The sequence below is a fragment of the Budorcas taxicolor genome, chromosome 16, assembly GCF_023091745.1.
Source record: "Budorcas taxicolor isolate Tak-1 chromosome 16, Takin1.1, whole genome shotgun sequence".
Classification (NCBI taxonomy): Eukaryota; Metazoa; Chordata; class Mammalia; order Artiodactyla; family Bovidae; genus Budorcas; species Budorcas taxicolor.
In genome coordinates, this window is record NC_068925.1 from 68,023,233 (window position 1) to 68,042,294 (window position 19,062).

At 37.4% G+C, this 19,062-nt stretch overlaps 1 protein-coding gene across 1 annotated transcript in view; it reads left to right on the plus strand.

Moving 5' to 3' along the window:
• Positions 1 to 19,062, plus strand: part of HMCN1 (hemicentin 1) — a 537,345-nt gene that overhangs the window by 403,324 nt on the left and 114,959 nt on the right. The window contains exons 58-68 of the mRNA XM_052653879.1: positions 5,200 to 5,361; positions 6,311 to 6,424; positions 6,534 to 6,736; positions 7,037 to 7,118; positions 7,230 to 7,361; positions 7,685 to 7,834; positions 10,694 to 10,853; positions 13,494 to 13,618; positions 13,821 to 14,004; positions 14,859 to 14,956; positions 18,427 to 18,705. Of these exons, the coding sequence (XP_052509839.1) occupies positions 5,200 to 5,361; positions 6,311 to 6,424; positions 6,534 to 6,736; positions 7,037 to 7,118; positions 7,230 to 7,361; positions 7,685 to 7,834; positions 10,694 to 10,853; positions 13,494 to 13,618; positions 13,821 to 14,004; positions 14,859 to 14,956; positions 18,427 to 18,705 (1,689 nt within the window). The remainder of the gene's footprint in view (positions 1 to 5,199; positions 5,362 to 6,310; positions 6,425 to 6,533; positions 6,737 to 7,036; positions 7,119 to 7,229; positions 7,362 to 7,684; positions 7,835 to 10,693; positions 10,854 to 13,493; positions 13,619 to 13,820; positions 14,005 to 14,858; positions 14,957 to 18,426; positions 18,706 to 19,062) is intronic.

Consider the following 19,062-nt stretch of genomic DNA (forward strand, 5'->3'; position numbering starts at 1 on the left):
TGGTACTGATGCTGTGTAACAGATTTGAGGCAGTGCTATCTTTGTAGTCCCAGTGCTTAGAAACTTTTGTTGAGTAAATCTGACCAAAATGGTAATAATGTATTATGATTTCCCAGAAAAAATGAATTAAACAGTAATAATCATTGTGAAAGTATACATTCTAATCGATAAAGTACAGTAGAATAAATGTTGAAAAATAAACGTGTTGATTATTTTTCCTGATCCCCCAAGGCAGGATTCATTTTTCTTTCTTTACGTGGTCAAAAGCATCTTGTAAAAAAAAAACAACCCAGTTTTAGTAGTTACAGATGCTACTTTATTATCTTTCTATGTCTGTATCTTCACCTCTATCTTATAACTTTATTATAAATGCTGTAGACAAATGGTTATTTCTTATGGACCTGGTCTTCCTAAACCTAAGGACATGGTAGTTGCTAAACAAATATTTGTTGTTCCTTGATTATATTTCCTTTATATCCAGTTTCTCTTCTTAATGTATAGCAGAATCATCTGAGTTGGGAACCTGGCATGAATTGAGAGGCAGCTGCCATTAGTGTTTACTGTTAATGGGACAGGAGGGCTCTCCTCTGTTGCCAGTTCATGGTGTCTTGATCTCCTGACTGCATTAGGAATCCATACTTCATATTGGATTAAATACTGGAAAATCCATGTAGGGGAGAAGCCGTTTAAATTGCTTCCCTAAAACCATACCATTTGTTTTCCAGCAGTGCTTGTTCTGGTTGGTCTCTAACCTTCCGTCTGTTGACCTCCAGTGTTTCCCAACCCTCGGTGTCTTTACTTTCCTTCACATCCAGCCTGACCTTCATTGACCAGCATATTGATTACTGCTCTTAGCCCATGTCTTCTCAGTGCTCTTGCTTAATAAAAGCTCAGGTCCACATATAGCAACGCAACATACTGACTGCTTGATACCTACAAGATGATGTGCCAGGTGTTTTTATATATGTTATTTTACTTAATTATCTCAACCCCAGGTGGTTGGTCCTATTATATATCTCTTTTACGGATGAAAAAGATGAGCCTCTGTGAGATAAACATGGCCAAAGTTACACAGCTGGCAAATACAAAACCAGTATTTTAACTCAGGTAGGCTTCAGTCCGTGGGGTCGCGAAGAGTCGGACAGACTGAGCGACTCCACTTTCCCTTTTCACTTTCATGCATTGGAGAAGGAAATGGCACCCACTCCAGTGCTCTTGCCTGGAGAATCCCAGGGACCGGGGAGGCTGGTAGGCTGAGTCCATGGGGTCACTAGGAGTCGGACACGACTGAGTGACTTCACTTTCACTTTTCCCTTTCATGCATTGGAGAAGGAAATGGCACCCACTCCAGTGCTCTTGCCTGGAGAATCCCAGGGACCGGGGAGGCTGGTAGGCTGAGTCCATGGGGTCACTAGGAGTCGGACACGACTGAGCGACTTCACTTTCACTTTTCCCTTTCATGCATTGGAGAAGGAAATGGCAACCCACTCCAGTGTTCTTGCTTGGAGAATCCCAGGGACCGGGGAGGCTGGTGGGCTGCCGTCTATGGGGTCGCACAGAGTCGACACGATTGAAGTGACTTAGCAGCAGCAGCAGCAGCAGCAGCAGTCTGATTCCAGAGGCTTTAAGCTTAGCTGCTTTTCTGTATTACCTCTCAACTGAATTCTGTATGTATACCCAGGTAGGTAACCCTAGCTGGAGAAACTCTTGGCATCAGGAATATTGGAGTCATCAACTGACAGGTACTGCTTGAAATGAGCTCTTTATACTGGCTGGGGTGCATCCTCATGTCTCTACTTCAGAGTGACTCACACCTTCTCGAACGTCAGATGGCCCCTGTCTTAGCTCGGGCAGCCATTAACAAAATACCAGAGACTACGTGGTTAAACAACAAGAGTTTATTTTCTCACCAGTCTGGAGGCTGGAAAGTCCAAGATCAAGGTTCCAGCAGGGTTCAGCTTTGGTGAAGGCTCTTTCTGGCTTGAAGATGACCAGTTTGTCTTCACGAGGCCCTTCCACGAGCACACATGGACAGAAAAAGCAAGGAAGCTTTCAGCTGTCTTATTTTTATAAAGACAGTAATCTGGTAGGATCAGGCTTATGACCTTTATGACTTCATTGATGTTTCACTTCTTCAAGTCCCCGTCTTCAAATACAACCACACTGAGAGTTAGTGTTTTAGTATATGAATTTTGGGGGGACGCAAACGTCAGTCCATCACAGCCCACCTCTTACTTTCAGTCAATACCCTTGCCTCCTGTTTTACAGGGAAAAGAGAAGGCGTATTGCAGAAACCACTGCTAATTCCTACCATCAAGTTGACAATATCAGCTGTGTCTGATATTGCCATTTCTTCTCTTCTTCTGTTACAACACAGAATGGAAGAGTTCCTCTGCCTTCCAAAGGCTGACTTGGCCCTAGATCCCTGCCGCTACCCCCTCAGAAATCCCACAGTCTCCTCTCTTCCTCTCCGGTACTGAAATTCACACTTTTACTGGCTCTTTCCCAAGAGCACTTAAATTTACTTCTCTCTTCCCTCTTAAAAAATAAAAATAAGAAACCCTCCTCTGGACCTAGTATTTCCCTTCAGCTGCCTCCCTCTCTTTGCCCCGATTTCAAAACAACCTTCTCTACTCGCTGCGTATATTTACCATCTCCATCTCCTCACTCCTGCTCATTCCTCCCACTGCTACTCACCAGATTTCACCCCCACATCTCCAATGAAGCTGCTCACTGAATTCAAGAAATGACATCAGAAACCCAGTAGGCATTTTCCAGGCTTTATCTTTCTTACTTTGGAGCATTTGACTATCTTTTTCAAAATTTCTCTTCCTTTGGCTTATGTGATACCTACGCCCCTTTTTTATATCTTTCCTTTCCAATCTCTCATTGCCAGTTTCCTTTGTTAGTTCCTCCCTTCCTACTTGACTGTTACTCGTTATTTTTCTAAGCCCTCAACCTCATTTCTTCAAGCTCTTCCTCACGCATCATGTGATCTCATGAATTCCCAAATTTCAGATACCATTTATGTGCGGATAGTTGGCAAAGTTTTATCTCCAGCCAGGTCCCCCTCAGGAACTCTAGACTCCTCTGTTCAGATATTTACTTCTTATCAATACAAATGTGTGATAGTCATTCGTAAGACCACGTGTATGTAACTGAGCTTATTCCCTTTTCCCCAAAATGTGTTCCTCCTCTAGGGATCTATGTCTCAGTAAAGGGAATCACCATCTTCCCACTGTTCAAGCCAGGAAAAGGAATGCCATCCTTGATTCCTCCTCCTCCTTAAACCTCACACCCAAAGCATTGAGTCCTGGATATTCTACCACAAAACATCCTGGATCCACTCACTCTTCTGTTCATTTTGACACCATCCTGAGCATAGCACTGTAATCTTTTGCACTTATCACAGCAATAGTCACCTAACTGGTCTTTCTGAGTCCCTTTTAGCCTTCTCACCAATTCCCTCCACTGTGGCCAGATTGGTATCTTTTAAGTGAATTTTTGAGTAAACCATTCTTCTGCTTTCCTTTCCTTGGGCTATATTTCAGTGTTCTTAATGATGCCCAGAAGACCCTGTAGGACTTGATCCTACTTAGTCCTTATATCTTGTCTACTCTCCAGCCTAACTCCCCAACAACCTTGCTCTTCAAACTCTGGTCAGGTCAGCCTTCTGGTGCCATATTCTTTTCCCCATTTGGACCATTGTATATGCCACGCTGTCTTTCTGGAAGGTATCCCCATTTTCTGTCTTCTTGGAGAACCCCATGGACAGAGGAACCTGACAGGCTACAGTCCACAGAGTCACAAAGAGTCGGACACGGCTGAGCAACTACGCACGCACACTTGTAATTACAAGGCAGTATCAGATGGTGGCTAAGAAGAGGGCTCTAAACCAGACACCAGTCTCTCCCAGTGACTGTGAAACCTTAGGCAAGATGCTAGTCTCTCTCTGTCTCAGCTTCCTCATCTATAAGAGGATAAGAACTGTATCTAACACAGAAGTTTTATGAGCTTTCAATGAAATGGCATTATAAAGTGTTTAGTGCCTGGCACAGCATAATCACTCAAAAAAATGTTATCTGTCACTTTTTTGCTCAATGTCACTACCACCAAATTATTCTTTATAATCTATTTTATTTTTGTACCTCATCAGCACTTAGCACAGCATCTGAAATAAGTATCAATGAATGGTCCTGAAAATTAGTGATTAAAAGTTTGATAGTAATATTTAAAAAGCAATTTTGTCTTTCTGATCTTTTTTTTTGGATGCTGTTTTAAAACCTCAATCTGAAATGTAATACATAGAGAGAATAATATAGAGAGTATAATATAATAATAGAATGTTACATTACATTCTTTATCTCATGTCTTACTATCTTCGCTAGCCTGAGCGAGACCTATCTCTGCCTTTACATCTATTCATTCATTCATATATTCATTCATTTTTAATGCCCATTCCTCACTCCTGTTCCCACCCCATCCCCACTTTGGAAGTCATTAGAATCCATAATATTATTCCTTCAATATGCATGTGTTCTTATAAAAACATCTATTGTTCCATAAATGTGTGCTTTAATACGCATAATTGTCATTTGCATTGTTAATCTTATTTGTACTCTTCTTTTTTCTGTACTGCTTTTGCTTTTGGAATTCTTTTTTGGTGTTGAACAATAAGACGTTATATTGTTTATTTCTTAAATTTTTTGCTCATCTTGAAAGTCATTTATTTACATTGTGGAAATTATCTGTATAATTTACAGATAGATACCCTAAAATAAAATGTCTAGTATTACTATAAACAAGAAAATAAAAACTTTAAGGGTGTAATATTAAAAGCCAGAATATTCAACTATATTTAATAAAAAGCAGTATTAGATCTTTGTACATTGACAAAACCATCTTAAGAACTTCCAATTACATTTTACAAATAAAATGCACAATAATTCTGCCTTTAAAAATTCTAGTATTTTCTTTCAATTGGAAAAAACAAAACTGATGTACATGAATTTGATGAAGGCATTAGGGAATTCTAAGAAGAAAGGTAAATAATTAGTATCATTAACTCAGTGCTTTAGCAGAGTACAGTGGTTGGGCTTATATTAATAAATTGGAGTATGTATTACTGATAATCTCATTTTTCCCTTTTAATATGTTTAATATTAACATATTTCACTTTTAATATATTTACTATTATAGTTCCTCCAAGTATCATTGGTCCTAACCCTGAAAATCTCACTGTTGTGGTGAACAATTTCATCTCTTTGACCTGTGAGGTCTCTGGTTTTCCACCTCCTGATCTCAGCTGGCTCAAGAATGAACAGCCTATCAAACTAAACACAAATGCTCTCATTGTGCCTGGTAAGAAACTTAGTACTCTTTTAAAGTAGGCGACACTTTCTCATTTTTCTTTATTTTTAATACAAATGGAATTTCAACTTAGTCTCTTTCCAGACTTTTGTCTTGCTACATTCATTTGTTCACGTTAAATGCCTCTCTGTAGCCGTTTGGGGCTGTTAGGATGAAACCATGTAGACTTTTATGAGTTGAGTGGGAATGTACAGTAACAAGGTCTGCTTCAAAAAATTATGAAATTTAGGAACAGAGCTGCTTACTAATCCCTTGGGGATGATAAGTTTACGAAATAGTGCTTTCATTGGATAGATTCACTGGTTGTTTTTAATCAGTACTAAAGCTCCTGAAGGGTAGATAAATTGACTAACAGAGGATAGCCACTTCCATACTGTGGGAGATTTAAACCAGAAATACTTAACGTATACTGACTGTAGTACAATTATTGTTTACTCAGAAGAATCTGTATGAAACAGTTCTGTTATCCACATTTGGTTACTGGAGATAAATTTTTAATAATTTCTTCTTTTAGAAGGAAGCAGAGTAAGTAATGGGCTTACCTGGTTGCTTAGATGATAGAGTCTGCCTGCAGTGTGAGAGACCTGAGTTCAATCCCTGGGTGGGGAAGATCCCCTGCAGAAGGGAATGGCAACCCACTCTAGTATTCTTGCTGGAAAATTCCATGGACAGAGGAGCCTGGTGGGTTATAGTCCATGGGGTCACAAAAAAGAGTCGGGCATGACTGAGTGCCTAACACTTTAACTTTCAGAGTAAGTAATAATGAAAGGATCCAAGGAAACTGATTAAATTCTTTCATTTTGTATATGAAATGCTTCTATTAATATGTATAGATTTCTCTCTAAGGGAAAGGATATATTTTGTCATTTATCTTGTTGATAAACTAGTTATTACAACAATTTCTATACCGCTCTTCAGTTTGCACTATATTTGCCCACAGGTGGTCGAACTTTGCAAATTATCCGGGCCAAGGTATCTGATGGTGGTGAATACACTTGTATAGCTATCAACCAAGCTGGGGAAAGCAAGAAAAAAGTTTCTCTGACTGTTTATGGTTTGTTTATACTATTTTCATAAGAGTCTTTCATTTTTAAACTGGTATTAGGTATTTTCTATCTGTGCATCTTAATGGAAAAAACAAAACCTCTGTTTTCTTCCTTCAGTGCCCCCAAGCATTAAAGATCATGGAAGCGAATCTCTTTCTGTAGTTAATGTAAGAGAGGGGACCTCAGTATCACTGGAGTGTGAATCGAATGCTGTCCCGCCTCCAGTCATCACCTGGTATAAGAATGGACGGATGCTAACAGAGTCTGCTCCCCTGGCGATTTTGGCCGATGGACAAATGCTGCACATCGCAAAAGCTGAGGTGCATCTTTTATTTTTGTTTGTATGTCATGCGTGACTCCTTGGTGGGATTATGGAAGAGAGAATTGGAAGTTGTATCTTTCCTTTACTACACTAAAAAATTATTTTCATTAAAAAAAATAACATCATCAATGCCATTATCTTCATTTTTTCATTTAAAAGAAAAAGCAGGATTGTAGAAGGCAATTAGGACTGGGGCATTTGAGCATAAAGATGACTGATGATTTAATCTACACTTGAACAGTGTGATTGGTCATCTGTAACTTAATGGAGCACATACAATAGTATCTTTTTCTTTTAGGTGTCTGACACAGGCCAGTATGTATGTAGAGCTATAAATGTAGCAGGACGGGATGATAAAAATTTCCACCTCAATGTATATGGTGAGCATCTGCCTCTAATACAAGTCTTTTTTTCCCCCAGATATGCAAATGAAAGAAAGTATGCTGAATTAACTTAATGAGGACACATGATTTTCTTCTGTCTTTTTACAGTGCCACCCAGTATTGAAGGGCCTGAAAACGAAGTCACTGTGGAGACAGTCAGCAATCCTGTTACTTTAACATGTGATGCTACTGGAATCCCACCTCCCTCCATAGCATGGTTGAAGAACCACAAACCCATAGGTAATGTGCATTTCTTATGATTGTTTTCTTTTGCTCCTCATTCATTAGGTTAATAAACTAGCACATGTTCAGTACTGTGCACATAGCTATGTTTAGTTCAGAAAGCCTAATGTACTAGAATATAAACTTACAAAAGAGTCTTCATTTTACAGAGATTTTTCTCCTTGTCTTTTTCAAAAAATAAGGCGGTCCTTTAAAATCAAAGTACAAAGGGAGGACCTTTAAGAAATACATTTATCACATAAAGTCAGACATATTTATGGTGAATTGTAGAGACATTAAAATAAAAGCTTTTTTATGATTTGCTTTGTTTCTACCACTAGAAAATGCTGGCTCACTGGAAGTTCATATTTTGTCTGGGGGAAGCAAACTCCAAATTGCCAGGTCCCAACATTCAGATAGTGGAAACTATACATGCATTGCCTCAAATATGGAGGGAAAAGCACAGAAAAATTACATTCTTTCAATTCAAGGTATGTGGGGTACACTCTGATCTTATTCCATTCTATTTATAGTACAAAATAAGTGTATATCTAAACAGATCATTTATAATTGATTCGAAATATCTCTTTTATGTGTTTTGGATATTGTAGTCTTTTCAGTTTATTGAGATTTAAGTGATGTAAAGAACCATATAATTTTAGAGTACACAGCATAATGATTTGACTTACAAAACATCTTTTTTTTTAAGATTTTGTTTTATGTGGACCATTTTTTAAAAGTCTTTATTGAATTTATTACGCTATTGCTTCTATTGTTTTATGTTCTGGCTTTTTGGTCATGAGGCACAAGACATTTAGATCTTAGCTTCCCAGGCAGGGTTCAAACCTGTACTTCCTGCATTGTAAGGTGAAGTCTTAACCACTGGGGCATCAGGAAAGTCCCCAAAATATCTTTAGATAAACAAAAAATACTGTGAATTTTCTGTCCTGCATTTACCAGTAGGTAGAGTTTTCATGAAAATGTACATAAATGTGAAGAAAAGAGTAGTAGAAATTTCAAAATCTGTTTTTTCATGTGTCCTGAAATGTGTACCTTCCTATAGTATATTTACTTCTTCACTTAGAGCTGGAATAATTTATTTTGATACTAAGCCTATAGAGTCTCTACTTATATAGATATGTAAGATTTATCTCATGAAGAGATTAAATATGTCCTAATTACTGGTCAAGGAATGGGTAAATTTAAATAATTGTGAATCTAATTGGAGGTGAGAATAAAGAGCATTGATTTATCCAAAAAATACTTAATTAACATTTATTATGTTCCAGCATAGAATTGCGCACTGCAGGGAGAACTTGCATCTTTTTGATGTTCAGCAAACCCTTGGGTATTATAAATTGAAATGGAAGTCTAACTTGAAACCAAGTTGAAATGCTTGCTTTTTCCAATTTCATTATAGTTATTGTGAAAAGAATTTGTCCTAAGTTTGTCCAATGCAACTGTGAATATGTATTATCTACTTGCTGTGTGCTCTGCTAAAACTAACCACAGAAAAATTGAAATTTTTTTCCAGTTTTATTGAAATATAATTGACATGTAACATTGTATAGGGCTTCCCATTCTTTACTCAGAGGTAAAGAATCCACCTGCCAATGCAGGAGACACGGGTTCAGTCCTGGGATGGATGCTTATAATCTTTATAGCTAAAATTTCCCAAAATAAATCACCTTCTATAATCTTTGTATTATCACAAGGAAGAGGAAATGGCAACCCACTCCAGTATGCTTGCCTGGGAAATCCCATGGACAAAGGGGCCTTCTGGGCTACAGTCCATGGGGTCGTAAAGAGTTGGACACCATGTAATGACTGAGCATGCACCAACATTATACAAGTTTAACGTGTACAACATAATGATTTTATATATGTATATGGTGCAAAGTGATCACCACAGTAAGATTAAAATCCATCACCGAAAAATTGAAATTAAAGAAAAATCAAAATTAGTTTATGAGTATCAGTGGTTTTTCCTATTAGTGATGCTGAAGATTTTAGGAGCACAAAAGGAAATACAGCTGTTCAAAGATTCAGTGTCAGAAATTACATGCCTAATTTATGTTTAATGCATTAATAATAATAGATGCCAGTCATGGAGTATGTGGTATGATCAAAGATTTTTACCAGACATTTTGTGTGTGTCTTAAGACTATATAGATGCTCTATGTGCACACGAGGCCTAGTGCATGCTATGCCTTTGTTGTTGCTTTAGCTGCTAAGTTGTGTCTGACTCTAGCGACCCCATAGACTGTAGCCTGCCAGGCTCCTCCGTCCATGGGATTTCCCAAGCAAGAATACTGGAGTGGGTTATTATTTTCTTTCTTCAGGAAATCTTCCCAACACAGGGATTGAACCCACATCTCCTGCATTGGCAAGTGGGTTCTTTACCACTGAGCTACCCAAAAGCCTGCTTTCCTGTATTTGACACTTATTATGGGATGTCTCATTAGCATTCTTATTGATTCAACTTCTTTGGTAAATATAAATTTAGTATAATTATTCTTCTGGACAACTGAAATGAGATTTGGAGAGATTATACAGTGGTGTCTTGGTAAATATCTAACAGTTGACTCTGCAAATAAAATGGTCTTGACTTGGAACCAGTCATCTGTCAATTTCTGTGGTGTGAGTATTTCCACGGTGGCCCATTCCAAGCTACCGCTTGAAATGATGGTACTGAACACAGAGTTGTAAAGATATGCAAATCTGGCTCTTGCAACTTGGTGTGAACTGCCTCCACTATATGAACCACACCACTGTAATTATTAAGAAGAGTAATTCAAATGTGTTTCTAATAGAATTGTCAATATTTTCATTATCCACTATTTCTTAATTGAATCATTAAAATGAGGAAGAAAGATGCTAGTAAAAGAAATAGAGATGATTGAATCTTGAATAATAAGCTATTTGTTGTTCAGAATAAAGAGTATTTAAACTATATCGTAGAGAAAGAAATACTCAATTCAGATACCTTTCTCAGACTTATGCTAAACTTTTATAAAAACAGATTCTCCTGAACTGTATTAATTCTGAGCTATCTATTGAGGCTTTAATCAGGAGTGATTCTCTTCGACCAAGAAGGGTGCCCATGAGGTAGATGTGTCAACAACCCCTATGACTAAATAATTATATCAACTTACAGTATAACAAGAATATTGAAGTGATTCTTATACTTATTTTTCAAGTAATTTCTGACAATGGCAAGAGTTTGATCTTGAACCGGAATCTAGGAAGAATATGACATAAAAATGGCATATTGTTCTATGATTCTGTTGTATTCATAGCATTTGCACCCTTATGCCTTGATAATGAAAGTCTTAATTATTTCTCCAAAGTTCCTCCAAATGTTGCTGATGCTGAGATTCCAAGTGAAGTCAGTGTCCTTCTTGGGGAAAACGTTGAGCTGGTCTGCAATGCAAATGGCATTCCCACCCCACTTATTCAGTGGCTTAAAGATGGAAAGCCCATAGTTAACAGTGAAACAGAAAGAATTCGGTATGTGTGAAAAGAATCTTTGTGTCATTAATTGTAATGTCTTCTACAATGCTTTATGCTTCAAATTTCACATGAATAATAGTGAATTCAGTCTCTTTGGAACTTGGCTATCATTATATTCAGAAAGAAAAAGGATACAGTTTTAGAGAGCTGGACACAGATACTCTCTTGCGAGAATCATTCAAAAGTATCTGCGTATGCATGTGCTCTTTATCTTTCAACTCTGTGATATAAAATCTCCCTACATGTTCATTTCGGCAAGTGTTAGTTAGCTGTTGTAGATTTTATTCCTCTAATTCCAGAACATTTATACCAAAGTCTACATCATAAAAATAATTCGTTTTTCTTTCTTGCTAACATCAAATCAATTTCATCCTACAAACGATTCATCAGTCATCTCGTAGATGTGATTTTGTGTCCTGAAATCACCAAACCGCCAGACATGCCATAGTGCTTGGCTCATTTTGAAAGAAAGATACTATCATCATAACCTGGTTCATCCCTTGTAATGTGTCCAGATGCCGTTTTTAGTTGACTCTTCATGCCACAAACCTCATAGAGATGGAATGATAAATGTTACAGGCTTCCTGATACTTTCAACAAATGTATTTTGAAGGACAATACATTATTCTATACTCTGCTGGATTATTTCTTCACAAAGTCTCATAATATATACACACCAGGGTAATTGTAATTACTTGAAGAATTATATATACCTTGCATGCACGCTTACTCACTCAGTCATGTCCGACTCTTTGCGACCCCATGGACTGAGGCCTGCCAGGCTCTTCTGTCTGTTGGATTTTTCAGGCAAGAATCCTGGAGTGGGTTGCCATTTCTTTCTCTATGGGATTTTCCTGACTCAAGTATCAAACCCATGTCTCCTACATTGGCAGGTGGATTCTTTGCGACCGAACCACCTGGGAATCCCTTATATATACCTCAGCAGGCATTAATTAAATGTGTTACAAACTTTATTACTTTGAACCAATATTTTAAATTTAGGGGTTTGCAGTATATTTTCTACTCAATGAATTGAATGTATACAATTTATGGAAAAATAAATGTTTTTTTTTCTGAAGTTATATGTTAAAATTTAAATATTAGTCCCCTTTACAAAATTAGGTGAATTGCCAAATAATGTTTTAGCTTAGAGGTACATTTTGCATTTCACTTCTCTGGTTGGACATCCCTCAAAAGTTAACCAATATTTCATTATTTTTATTAAATCAGCTGTGATATCAACCTAGTTCCAACCCGAGTACTAGATAGTTGGTGGGACTTTAAGTTATTCTAAAAGGTAATATTTATACTGAGGAATTTAGGATCTATTACTTCTGCTCTTACATTAAGATCTCAAATATATTTATTCTTATTTTCAATTTTTTGATTATTTGTTCCCAGCTCCACAATATATGTAGGTTTGTGAGGGGGCCAGTTTATCCGCCAAATGAAGTAATTTTTCCAAAGTCAGCTTAGTGTTTTCCTTTAGTCGTGGCAGCTTGCTTTTTGTTTATTCACATGGTTAAACTCATGGAATTTAAAAATTTATGTTTTCAAAAAGAAAAAATAAAATAGACCCAGATAATAAAATTGTACTTCTCAATAATTATATTTAATAATATGATATAGTAGAAATGGAGTATTTACTCTTGACACTGGGAGAATGTAATAAAATGACTATTGTAAGAATAACCGTAGATAGTAATTTAACCCCTTTATAAAACATAGGAAGTTTTATTTGATAATAAATGGTGTGTGAATAGAATCAGTAATGTAATCATCTTAATTTAGATATTATTGATAATGTAATCATATTGTTCACTATTATGTAATTCAAAGAGAAAGCTATAGCAATTTGTGGGAAAAAATTTGCAAATAACACCTGTACATAAATACTAAGCTGTTGTCACTGTTTAAATAAGTTATTCCATCTTGCTCCTTCAGTTCAGTTCAGTCGCTCAGTCATGTCCGACTCTGCGACCCCATGAACCGTAGCACGCCAGGCCTCCCTGTCCATCACCAACTCCCGGAGTTCACTCGGACTCATGTCCACTCGAGTCAGTGATGCCATCCAACCATCTCATCCTCTGTCATCCCCTTCTCCTCTTGCCCTCAATCTTTCCCAGCAGCTGGTTCTTTTCAAATGAGTCAGCTCTTTCTCATTAAGACTAATACTAAGTTGTTTATAGCTAGATTTTTCACTTTAATTTCTTATTAAAACATTATAAACATTCTTCAGTTTTTATACCAAAATTTTATAATTTTCATTTAATTCAAACCTTATATTGATAAGTAATGACAAAACATTCTGTTTCTGAGAAAAACATGCCTTTGCCCGTGATTTGGATAGAAAAATTCCTGATGTTGTTCATTTCCTTTTCCTCAGAAGGAGGCAGCGGGTGTATGACACCCGTTACTGCACAAGTTTAGCTGGTTACCTGAAACCACCTTCAGTTTCACTAGCTCTGATTTCATGTACTTAATGAAAAAGATTTGAACCATTATATCCAAGATGAAGATGCATTTTAGCGTGACTCTTTTTTTCTTTTTAAGAATATAATAGTCCAAGTGAGTTTTCCAGAAATAGCTAGCTCCATACAAATCATCTCAGTGCATCTGTTATTCTCTCTCCTACAGGGTGACTGCAGACGGCGGCACATTAAACATTTACGGAGCTCTCCCATCCGACACGGGGAAGTACACGTGTGTTGCTACTAATCCTGCTGGAGAGGAAGACCGGATTTTTAATTTAAATGTCTATGGTAAATATGAAATTTCATCCTCTTTTGGTTATGCTGCCTCAGACAAAATAAAGCCATAGGTGTCTGAAGCATTTAGTTCTAAAATCTGATGTCCTTGTTATTTCCTTTTAGGATATAAAGCAGAAATATGAGTAAATGTAGTTGAATGATTTGAACTAGTAATAGACCCATTCCCTCCTCTCTCATTTTCTGCATGACATAGTTCCACCTGCAATTAGGGGTAATAAAGAAGAAGCAGAGAAATTAATGGCTTTGGTGGATACCTCAATAAATATTGAATGCAGAGCCACAGGAATGCCTCCACCACAGATAAACTGGCTAAAGAATGGACTTCCTCTGCCTCTCTCCTCCCATATCCGGTTGCTCTCTGGAGGACAAGTTATCAGGTCAGCTTTTATTGTGTGTGATTTGCTACACAGAGTTACTGTAATTGTAAACCTTAACTTTGGTAAACTTGTTAGGTCGGTAAAGTTGGCTCCCTGATAAAGAATCCGCCTGCAAGAGATGCAAAAGACCTGGGTTCAATCCCTGGGCTGGGAAGATCCCCTGGAGGAAGAAATGGCAACCCACTCCAGTATTATTGCCTTGGAAATCCCATGGACCGAGGAGTCTGGTGGGCTACAGTCCATGGGGTCGCAAGAAAGTTGAACACAGCTTAGCTAGTTAGCAACAACAGCTTCATCTAAATAATGTTTTAAGAATGTCTTTTCCTACATTTCTACATTTTTTACTTTTGTTTCCTTTCAGTTTTTTGTTTTTTAGAAGAGGGAGAATGGCAGATATAAATTTGAAATGCTTTATTATTATTTAAATGTTCATGTTTTAGTAAATTTGTATACCATTGGTCATTCATAGACTTATATCTATCATATATATATTTTTCAAGAGCTGCTATTTTAGCTAAAACTTTGTATGGCAAAATGATGGGAAGATGCTTACTATAATCATGTGATTTTCATCATTCTCTGTTAATATGTACTTGAAAAATATTCACCTCACATTGTGTTACATTTTCAGTGGCTTACTCTTAGTGCCTAATCAGCTTTGTCAAATAAATTTCACTGGAGGCATCTGTGTTTTGCGATAGATGGTTATAATCTTTATAACTAAAATTTACCCAAATAAATCACCTTCTATAATCTTTGTATTATCACAAGTATTTTTATTTGTATATGTTGATCAAATGTCAGATTATGAATTGGGATGAAATTATGAAGTGTTGGGTCAAATTGTTTTCCAGGATTGTGAGAGCTCAGGCATCCGATGTTGCTGTGTATACTTGTGTGGCATCCAACAGAGCTGGGCTGGATAATAAACATTACAGTCTTGAAGTTTTGGGTATGTTACCAGAAACGTCCCTCTTACTTTACTATGTGTCCAATATTAAGCAACAGGCTTAATTTAAATATTGACATATCAGGAAAGATTGGTAAAATAGGATCTTACTAACTAGGTCAGAATGCCTTTCTTCCCAGGGGATTCCTATATATTGAAGCATAAGGGAGAGGGAGAGGGTGGGATGATTTGGGAGAATGGCATTGAAACATGTATGCTATCATGTAAGAATCGAATCACCAGTCTATGTCCGATGTAGGATACAGCATGCTTGGGGCTGGTGCACAGGGATGACCCAGAGGGATGTTGTGGGGAGGGAGGTGGGAGGGGGGTTCATGTTTGGGATCGCATGTACACCCGTGGTGGATTCATGTCAATGTATGGCAAAACCAATACAGTATTATAAAGTAAAATAAAGTAAAAATAAAAAGTTAAAAAAATAAAAATAAAAGGAACCAATCCCTTAAAAAAAATACTTTTGTAACCTGGAATTTAGCATTAAATGAAATGTCAATTTTTTAAAATAGCATTTCAATCCAGACACAAGACCAGTCTTTTCGTACAAAAAGACAGTTAAGACTGTTTTCTAATGTGTTGTCTTCTGAGAGTCTTTAAAATATGAATGGGTATTTGTGTGTATACTAAATATCTGTCTGTTATGTTAGACAGAGATAGAACTTAAAACATTCCACTTCTCAAGATTTGCTAGACCAGAGAGTTCACAGTCCCTAAGAACATCTCAGAAGAGTTAAGTAACTATTTACCATAGGCTAAAAATGATTTATGTTGGATTATATAAAATTGACTCTGGAACTTATTATTTTGTTTATTCCACACAAGGTAGTTGAAAGTATACTTCCAGAATCATATCAGTTCAGTTCAGTCACTCAGTCATGTCTGAATCTTTGCAACTCCATGGATTGCAGAATGCCCAGCCTCCCTGTCCATCACCACCTCCTGGTGTTTACTCAAACTCATGTCCATTGAGTTGGTGATGTCATCCAACCATCTCATCCTCTATCGTCCCCTTCTTCTCCCGCTTTCAATATTTCCCAGCATCAGGGTCTTTTCTAATGAGTCAGTTCCTCGCATCAGGTGGCCAAAGTATTGGAGTTTCAGCTTCAGCATCAGAACGTCCAATGAATATTCAGGACTAATTTCCTTTAGGATGCACTGGTTTGATCTCTTTGCAGTCCAAGGGACTCTCAAGAGTCTTCTCCAACACCGCAGTTCAAAAGCATCAATTCTTCAGCGCTCAGCTTTCTTCATAGTCCAACTCTCATATCCATACATGACTACTGGAAAAACCATAGCTTTGACTAGATGGACCTTTGTTGGCAAAATAATGTCTCTGCTTTTGCATATGCTGTCTAGGTTGGTCATAACTTTTCTTCCAAGGAGCAAGGATCTTTTAATTTCATGGCCAGTCACCATCTGCAGTGATTTTGGAGCCCCCAAAAATAAGGCCTGACACTGTTTCCACTGTTTCCCCATCTATTCGCCATGAAGTGATGGGATCAAATGCCATAATCTTAATTTTCTGAATGTTGAGTTTTAAGCCAACTTTTTCACTCTCCTCTTTCACTTTCATCAAGAGGCTCTTTAGTTCTTCTTCACTTTCTGCCATAAGGGTGGTGTCACCTGCGTATCTGCGATTATTGATATTTCTCCTGGCAATCTTGATTTCAGATTGTGCTTCATCCAGCCCAGTGTTTCTCATGATGTACTCTGCATATAAGTTAAATAAACAGGGTGACAATATACAGCCTTGACGTACTCCTTTCCCTATTTGGAACCAGTCTGCCATTCCATGTCCAGTTCTAACTGTTGCTTCCTGACCTGCATACAGATTTCTCAAGAGGCAGGTCAGATGGTCTGGTATTCCCATCTCTTTCAGAATTTTACAGTTTGTGGTGATGCACACAGTCAAAGGCTTTTAGCATAGTCAATAAAGCAGAAGTAGATGTTTTTCGGGAACTTTCTTGCTTTTTCAATGATCCACCAGATGTTGACAATTTGATCTCTGGTTCCTCTGTCTTTTCTAAAACCAGCTTAAACATCTTCAAGTTCATGGTTCATGTACAGTAGAAGCCCGCCTTGGAGTATTTTGAGCATTACTTTACTAAAGTGTGACATGAGTCCAGTTGTTTGGTAGTTTGAGCATTCTTTGGCATTGCCTTTCTTTGGGATTGGAATGAAAATTGGCCTTTTCCAGTGCTATGGCCACTGCTGAGTTTTCCAAATTTGCTGGCATATTGAGTGCAGCACTCTCACAACATCGTCTTTCAGGATTTGAAATAGCTCAACTGGAATTCCATCACCTCCACTAGCTTTGTTCATAGTGATGCTTTCTAAGGCCCACTTGACTTCACATTCCAGGATGTCTAGCTCTAGGTAAGTGATCACACCTTCCTGGTTATCTGGGTCATGAAGATCTTTTTTGTACAGTTTTTCTGTGTATTCTTGCCACCTCTTCTTAACATCTTCTGTTTCTGTTAGGTCCATACCATTTCTGTCCTTTATCAAGCCCATCTTTGCATGAAATGTTCCCTTGGTATCTCTAATTTTCTTGAAGAGATCTCTAGTGTTTCCTATTTTATTGTTTTCCTCTATTTCTTTGCACTGATCACTTAGGAAGGCTTTCTTACTTCTCCTTGCTCTTCTTTGGAACTCTGCTTTCAGATGGATTTATCTTTCCTTTTCTCCTTTGCATTTCACTTCTCTTCTTTTCTCAGCTATATGTAAGGCCTCCTCAGACAACTATTTTGCCTTTTTGCATTTCTTTATCTTGGGGATGGACTCGATCCCTGTCTCCTGTACAGTGTCACCAACCTCCATCCATAGTCCTTCAGGCACTCAGTCTATCAGACCTAATCCCTTGAATCTGATTGTCACTTCTACTGTATAATTGTAAGGGATTTGATTTAGGTCATACCTGAACGGTCTAGTGGTTTTCCCTACTTTCTTCAATTTAAGTCTGAATTTGGCAATAAGGAGTTCATGATCTGAGCCACAGTCAGTTCCCGGTCTTGTGTTTGCTGACTGTATAGAGCTTCTGTATCTTTGGCTGCAAAGAATATAGTCAGTCTGCATTCAATATTGACCATGTGGTGATGTCCATGTGTAGAGTCTTCTCTTGTGTTTCTGGAAGAGGATTTAATATCTGGAATATTATATAATAAATTAAAGGTGAAAGTCTAAAATGTTAAAAAATGACCAAATTTAAAAACCACATTTAGTTTTGTATGTTCAACAAGGAAAACAGTCCTGAGAGCTTATTATTAATATTTTGCAAAGTTAGTAATTAGCCTATAACACGTTTTTATAGTAAAGTCATTCATTAATTATATGCTATTTTAAATTCTATATTTTTATAGATCACAGAAACACTATAGAACTAAGTAAACCATTTAAAATTTTAATCTAAATTGATATTAAATAATAATAGATATATAATTTTGTTTTCTATATAGTACCACCAAGTCTGCACAATGGGATGGGGACAGAGGAAATCACAATTGTCAAGGGTAGTTCCACCTCCATGACATGTTTTACTGATGGAACCCCAGCTCCCAGGATGTCCTGGCTTAGAGATGGTCACCCTCTGGGGCTAGATGCCCATCTGTCAATCAGCTCTCAAGGAATGGTCCTTCAGCTCATCAAAGCAGAAACTGAAGATTCAGGACGGTACACCTGCATTGCCTCGAACGAAGCAGGAGAAGTCAGCAAACACTTTATCCTGAAGGTCTTGCGTGAGTAAAATAATTGGGAAATATGTCATAATAAAGACAATAAGTAAATGTAATCTTTAGAATCACTGGCTATGGGACAAAATTTTAAAAAATTTCATTGTACTCCATATTTCTGTTCTATAATTCACCTATGTTTACTTTTATCTGAAGCATATTAAATTACTCTTTCTTCTCTGTGTAAAAGGATGAGCCCTACTACTTATAAAACATCATTCACTGACCAAATCATACAACTAGTAGATAAGAAATTTTTAAACTTTTTCCAAGAATTAAAATCCCCCTTCCTGGGTAGCAGCCTTGTCACGGTGAAGGGGCTTGCATAACTCCATGAAGCTATGAGCCATGCCTTGCAAGCTA